Below are 6,871 nucleotides of genomic sequence, written 5' to 3'. Positions count from 1 at the left end.
TTTAAGTGCAATCAAACCATCATAATGTTCCATCTTTGTATAGCAGAGTTAATTAACACCGTTGTACTCATTAACTAATCCATTTTTAATCAATCTTATAATAACACAATACAACACTCCTCATCACGTGCTCATGGCTAATTCAGTCTTTTCTCCACTTCTCACCAAGACGCCACTAAATTAAATTATATTGATTTAACATAACCATCGTTGTTAAAAACTTTACTACAAATTGACCTCTCTCAAACTCTATCGTATCTTAATGATTAATTAATCCAAAACTTTTCGTAATCCAAGGGTACGTGATTGCACGCACTCACGCTGTGAATCTCAGATCCCAACTATATTGCTACGTGGCAGGATTTAATTGGATAAAACAAATCAACGGTCTTGATCTTGTAGTTAGAATTGATAGTAATGAGATCCTACGGTAGATAGAAAGAACCGTAAAAACCTCAGCGGAAGCGACAATGTACGCTGCAACCGAGGAGTGTGTCTGTAAGGAACAGTGTGAGTGAAGAAAGAGATAGAGAGAGAGATATAAACACAGCGCGCACCATTCTCCACTGTCCAAGGAGATCACGCACCGAACCTAACACTATTCTCTCTCTTTCTCTCTCTCTAGTGTTCGGTGCTTCAAGTTCAAGACTACTCTAGCTAGTTCTATACTCTTGTTTTCTTATTCTTCATTGTTTACTTTTTATTAATGTTGAGTTGATTTGTAAGATTCGGGTTGGGACTTTGTGTGACCCGAGTAATGGATCCGGGTTCGATGATGAACGAGGGTTCATTTCCGAATGGGAGTGGGAATACGACGCCGTTTAGTTTAGCGGAGATCTGGCAGTTTCCAGCTGCAATTAATGGCGGCGGAGGTGGATTGGGACTTAGAAGGCCGCAATTTGGAACCGGTTTGGGACAGTTTGGTGAATTTGGAACCGGTTCGAACCGGGACGTGGATGGACCGGACCCGAGAGTTGTTTTGAACCATGGTGTTGTTGGTGGTAAGAAGAGGCGTGACTCGGAAGATGTTGATTCACCTAAGTGTGTTTCCACCAGTAATGGCGGTGCCAATGCCGTGGTATATTTTTTTTTTCTTCTTTTTTTTTTCCTTAATTTTTTGATATATTTGGAATTCATTTCAATAACTAATTGATAATATAATTATTATACAGAAAAATAAAGTATAAAAAAACTGAATAAATAGATGACTTTGTGTGTGTGTTTTGGGGAGTGAAAATTTGGTGATTAAAGAAGTTGAATTGTTTTTATAATGTTATGATGAATAGAACGGATCTAATTATGTTGTTAATTATGATTAAAATATGTTATTTTTTATTGGAAGTTTTTTGCAATTTTCCCGCTCAAGCTTTTACTTGATTTTTTGGTATTTAAAAGGAATAAAATAGTGTTATCAAAAATAAATTCTAATGATGATTTTAGCAATTTCACAAACTATATTTACATGATGTGGAAGTGTAATCTCAACAGTTATTTGATTATTGATATCTTTGCAATTGCAATTTTAAACCTTGTTTTGAACTTGATTAATCAATATGCAATTTAATGAAAGGGTTATTTGGATTGTGCAGAATGATATTGATGGAAAACGGTCTAAAGCATTAGGGAACAGAATTGATGATGGTAAAGTTGAAGGAGAAGCCAGTTCAGGAAAGCCTGCGGAGCAAAGCAGTAAGCCGCCTCCTCCCGACCCTCCGAAGCAAGATTACATCCACGTCCGAGCTAGAAGGGGTCAAGCTACTGATAGCCATAGTCTTGCAGAACGCGTAATTTACTCTTCGTTTACACCTCTTTCAAACTTTCGGGTTATTGTGTTTGGTGCTTTTCCTATTTCCAATTGTTAAGAAGCTTGAATTTTTCTCTTAGATATGCTTTTTAAGCAGTCCACCATCACGATTCTGGCTGCAACATCATTGTTTTTATGTCTTTGCGGTCACAGCATAACCACTATTTGAACTGCATCGGCCATACTTGACGTTGATTCTTCGCAATAGAAGAATTAGGATGTGATTATGGCCATGTTTTGAAACCTTATTTTGTTTAAGGAAAATGTGAATTTATGATTCTGTTGCAATTAGAGCTTATGATTGTGTTTCTAATTGGAATGTTGGTGGACTGTGGGCAGGCTAGAAGGGAAAAGATTAGTGAAAGGATGAAAATTCTTCAGGATTTAGTTCCTGGTTGTAATAAGGTAATTTTTTTTTCTACTTGTAAACTTTTTCTTCTCTTATATACACATAAATAAAATTAGAAATAATAATAATAATAATAATAATAATAATAATAATAATAATAATAATAATAATAATAATAAAAATAATAATAATAATAAAAATGCTGACATGTGCTCTTTTAGCACATGTTATTGTACTAAATATAGAATATACTTTTGAAATGTGTGCATTCAATTTCATTAAAATTGATTTTGAACATAATTTCTAATATTTTCATATTTGTAAGAATTAATAGATTGTGAGACTTTCTTCAATTCAGGTTATTGGGAAAGCATTGGTCCTTGATGAAATAATTAATTATATTCAATCACTTCAGCGCCAAGTGGAGGTATCAATTCTATTTCTGATTATGGTATCTGCTGAGTCATGTATAATCTTTGAAAAAAAATTATATGTTTTGAATTTGATTTTTGAGAATTGTAATGTCACTGGATGTCACAGTTTTTGTCAATGAAACTTGAAGCAGTTAATTCGAGACTCAACACTGGCATTGAAGTCTTTCCTCCAAAAGATGTAAGTCTTAAACATCTCTTGATTTCAAATTAATGATACCTTCTCGGCACTATTCAAAAGTGATTATTATTTTAAGAAGCTTGGAACCTCTCTAGTCTCTGCACCACCGCCGAGAGTATCGATCTCTCAGCCATTGGATTAATCCAATGGCTGACCTTCGGGTATATAGGATAAAGATGCTTGACAGGATTCAAATCAGAAATTTTGACTAAAATGCTTCCAAGTAATTGGTGTAGTTCAATTATTCATCATTGCTTGAAAAACAGACTTACTAGACCTAAAGTCGGTTAGAGGATTAACTTATTTGAGTTTCTCTACTAGCATAAGTACTTGTGAAACGGACTTATTTGAGTTTCTTAATTAAGTTGTGTTTACCAAACATGACCGTAATTTTTGTTCTTTTTCTTCTTCTTTCTAGTATGGTCAACAAACATATGATCTAGCCGGCATGCCATTTGTTTCACAAGCTACAAGAGAGCCAAGCAGAGGATCATCCCCAGAATGGTTACATATGCAGGTAGGTGGCGGTTTCGAAAGAACATCGTAGGGTACGAGAACCCTTCACTGTGTAATAATAAAATGCATAAACGAGCAGTATTCCATTCCATTTCATCCCATCTCATTCCATCCATCGATTGCTCCTATATTATAAAACAAAAATGATATACTTAAGGTGTAAAAGTCCAATGGACACTTCATTCCCATTTTCTACACAAAAGAATGGAGTTGTTTCTGTTTTCTACAACAGGATTGCTTCAGTTTGTGGTTTAGCTTTTGAAAATGAATTCATTTACTCAATATTGTGTACTATATAGTGGACTTTCAGGTTTTTCTTTCTTGGTATTTAACGTGACTTATAAGTGATTATTCTTGTATAAGAATGCTGCTTGTTTTGAATACATAATGCTTACATTTTGTGTAGTAGTCTCAAGATTCATGTTTGTTTGTGTAGCAAGATTCAATAAATAAACCTAATGTAGTTTTTCAAAATTATTCTCTGCCTTTTAGATTTAGTCAATATTTGTGTAGTTTACTGTCGGGGTCGCCGTTTTTAAGTGCGTGGAGATGGACTACTGCATAGAGCATAAAATTTGTCACGGTAACAGTATTTAAATGGGGTCTCATAAAACTACCATTGTTTGAACTTTGTTAGATTAAGGGAATTTCTTATCTCATTCTATGGGGTGAAAAACATCCTATGAAAAATCGAAAATGCCCTTCAGATTTTGGAAATACATTTTTGAACACACCATGCACCACTTTTATGACGCATCTTCGAAAATTTTCAACAAAAATATTGATTTTTGAACCGGATATTTCGGAGATGCATCTATGAAGGTTCTTGAAGAGACTTTGAAATTTTGGTCATCTTTGCATGTCAAATATTTTTAGAGATGCATTTCTGAAATTAGTTGATAAAACTCTCATCTGCATGACACATATCAATACTTGTTTTCTACTTCAAACCCTTTCCAAAAATCCTTCAATTCTCAATCCATATTTTCACTTCAAAATTTCTTTCTTGTGTGTCATCACATCAAAGGGAATAAAAGAAGCTAAAATTTCAGGTAAAATTCACTTATTTCAAGCCTCATTTCTCACATTAATCTTGATTTTAGTCGGAAAAACGTTTGTTTTATATTGATACATCTCTGGATTCTATATGAACTCGTCCGAAGATTCATCTCCTGTATCTGTCTGTTATCATTTTTTCAGCTTTGTTTACAGTATTAACACTTATTAAGAGTTTTATTGTAATTGGTTTTCTCAAACATGTGTTTTCGGATGACAAATGTGTTGTTGTGAAGGCGGTAGATGTTGGCAACCAATTTAAAAATGAGCAAGAGTTAGAATTTCGTGATCACATGCTTCAATGGATTCGTAGTGAGGTCTTCAAACTGAGATTTGGCGTGGTAATTGGAAAGTTTGATAATGATTCAGATATAAGAGACGCATTTGTGACAATGACATGCGAAAGAAATGAAAAATATATACTTCCTCTCCAAAATTTTAAATGAGATGACGTCGGTTCAAGAAAATGTGAGTGTCCATTTAAATTGCGTAGTTATATGTTGGCAAATAAGAAATGGGGATTTAATGTCATATGCGGTTTACATAACCATGACATTGAATTTGGCTCATTCGAAAAACATACTTACAACTTTGAAATGTAAAAAATCTGAAAATATCTCAAATATGAAGCAAGTGTAGAATATTCGGTACCCAAATAATAAGGCGCTAAGGGGGGATAAAAGTGAAATGCAATAACTATTGAAACTTTTGGATGATAACAATAATGTTTTTAGGTACTGAACATGGGAGGACGGAGTTGCCCTTAGAGATATATTTTGGATGCATCCTTATTTCATCAAGTTGTTCAACACATTTCCTACTATGCTCATCTTTGATTCAATGTACAAGACCAATAAGTACAAACTTCCAATATTAAAGATGGTTAGTGCTACCTCAACTGAGAAGACCTATCCTGTCAGGTTTGCATTTCTAGAGACCGGAAAAGAGTATAATGTTACTTGGGCTTTAAAGGTATGTCGGGCAATGTTGAAGGACCAAGAAGAGATGCCTAAACTAATTGTTAGCGACCGCGATACCGCTTTGATGAATTCAGTTGCAAATGTATTTCCTACTTCTTATGCATTACTTTGTAGATATCACATAACAAAGAATGTGAGATGTCGGGTTAAACTCGCGGTAGGGACGAAAAAAATAAAGGCCGAAGATGGAAAGATTATGAAGGCGGGTGTGATAGTGGAAAAACTAATTGATGCATGGATCTTATAGTAAATTTCTCTATTAAAGAATTATATTCTGATTCCGTTACACATTTCAGGAAGGTGCGCGGGAAATATCTAGATTTGTTTAAATATGTTGAAAGCACAATTTTTGACCAAGTGAAAGAGAATTTTTATTTGTGCATGGATCGATCAGGTTAGACACATTGGTAATACAACAACAAACCGAGTTGAGTCTACTCATGCTACATTGAAGAATTAGTTGAGAAATAGTAAGGGCGACTTCTGTAAAGATTAAGACTCTGTGAACCAAATGATCCAGAACCAGCATAATAAAATACAAATATCAATTGGTTGGAGCATCACAATTTTGGAGCACGGATTTAAAGACATTATTTATTCTCAGTTGGTTGACAACATATCTCGAGAAGGCTTGAATTATATTTTTCAGTAAGCTAAACGAGCTGATAATGAAGGCTCCGATAGCGCAAAGTGTGGTTGCAGAATTGTGAAAGCCTATGGTTTCCCATGTGCTTGTCTTATAGCAAAGAATGTGAAACTTGGTAGCCCAATAATAATGGATAAAGTTTGCAGTCATTGGAAAAAGCTGAGGTTTGATGATGATGGTGTCATGAAAGAAGGTAAATCAAATATCCCTATCTTGACAAAATGGGAGGTGATACAAGAGAGATTTTTGAAAGTCGGTGACAATATGAAACTCCGATTCAAAAAAAAATTGAGGAAGATTGCTTATCCATAAATCACTGACTTGAAACCCCCCCTCTCAATCGGTAAAAACAAAATGTGCTCCGAAGAAGCTCACGCTTATATCGAATGGAAATTCAACGGTGGGGTGTCCTTCATATTTTGAACATGTTGACAAAGTATTTTTGGAATCACCAAGTCCATAATCTCAAAAAAAGTGTTTATAAACGAGTTTGCATTAGCAAACCACCTCTATAAAAAAAATTGGGAAACTTTTTCCTATTGCGTATCGCCCCACCTCAAAATTCAAATGATCTCATTATGTGTATTGGGGTGGGTGACTTTCAAAATCACGACACTTTGTTCAAGTTTATTTAAAATCTGGATGCCCTATACCACTTACATCAATGGAGTGGACGACTCATTCAACTACAAAAGTCAAGACTTAGTCGAACCGAATTGTGGAAAAGGTGCAAGAGTTCACAAAATTGAGAAACATTGAAAGAGAATCAAATGCACAAAAGTCAAAGGGGGAACCCCACATACTTATAAATTTAGCCGGCGACAAATCTTTCGATTCATTTTGATTTTTAGTCATCAATTAATTGTATGTAATTGTGTATTAATATTAAAGAAATGTAACATACATAA

The 6,871-nt window shown here is 34.5% G+C and overlaps 1 protein-coding gene across 1 annotated transcript; it reads left to right on the top strand.

Moving 5' to 3' along the window:
* The first annotated feature begins 479 nt into the window (after positions 1-479).
* On the top strand, positions 480-3,689 carry LOC127075179 (transcription factor BHLH089). The gene is made up of 6 exons (XM_051016658.1): positions 480-1,078; positions 1,590-1,784; positions 2,144-2,209; positions 2,512-2,580; positions 2,694-2,765; positions 3,184-3,689. Exons 1-6 carry the CDS (start codon positions 758-760, stop codon positions 3,310-3,312), a joined length of 852 nt encoding a protein of 283 aa, XP_050872615.1. The 5' UTR covers positions 480-757; the 3' UTR covers positions 3,313-3,689.
* The last annotated feature ends 3,182 nt before the right edge of the window (positions 3,690-6,871 follow it).

This window comes from Lathyrus oleraceus, chromosome 4 (genome assembly GCF_024323335.1).
Source record: "Lathyrus oleraceus cultivar Zhongwan6 chromosome 4, CAAS_Psat_ZW6_1.0, whole genome shotgun sequence".
Classification (NCBI taxonomy): Eukaryota; Viridiplantae; Streptophyta; class Magnoliopsida; order Fabales; family Fabaceae; genus Lathyrus; species Lathyrus oleraceus.
The sequence above is the reverse complement of the archived record's forward strand: the minus strand, read 5'-3'. Positions and strand labels throughout refer to the sequence as shown.

Excerpts from the sequence above, each read along its gene's own strand:
- LOC127075179 (XM_051016658.1), top strand. The coding sequence starts at position 758 with ATGGATCCGGGTTCGATGATGAACGAGGGTTCATTTCCGAATGGGAGT. Across the intron at positions 1,079-1,589 it reads ATGGCGGTGCCAATGCCGTG|AATGATATTGATGGAAAACG; the intron begins GTATATTTTTTT and ends TGGATTGTGCAG. Across the intron at positions 2,766-3,183 it reads AAGTCTTTCCTCCAAAAGAT|TATGGTCAACAAACATATGA; the intron begins GTAAGTCTTAAA and ends TCTTCTTTCTAG.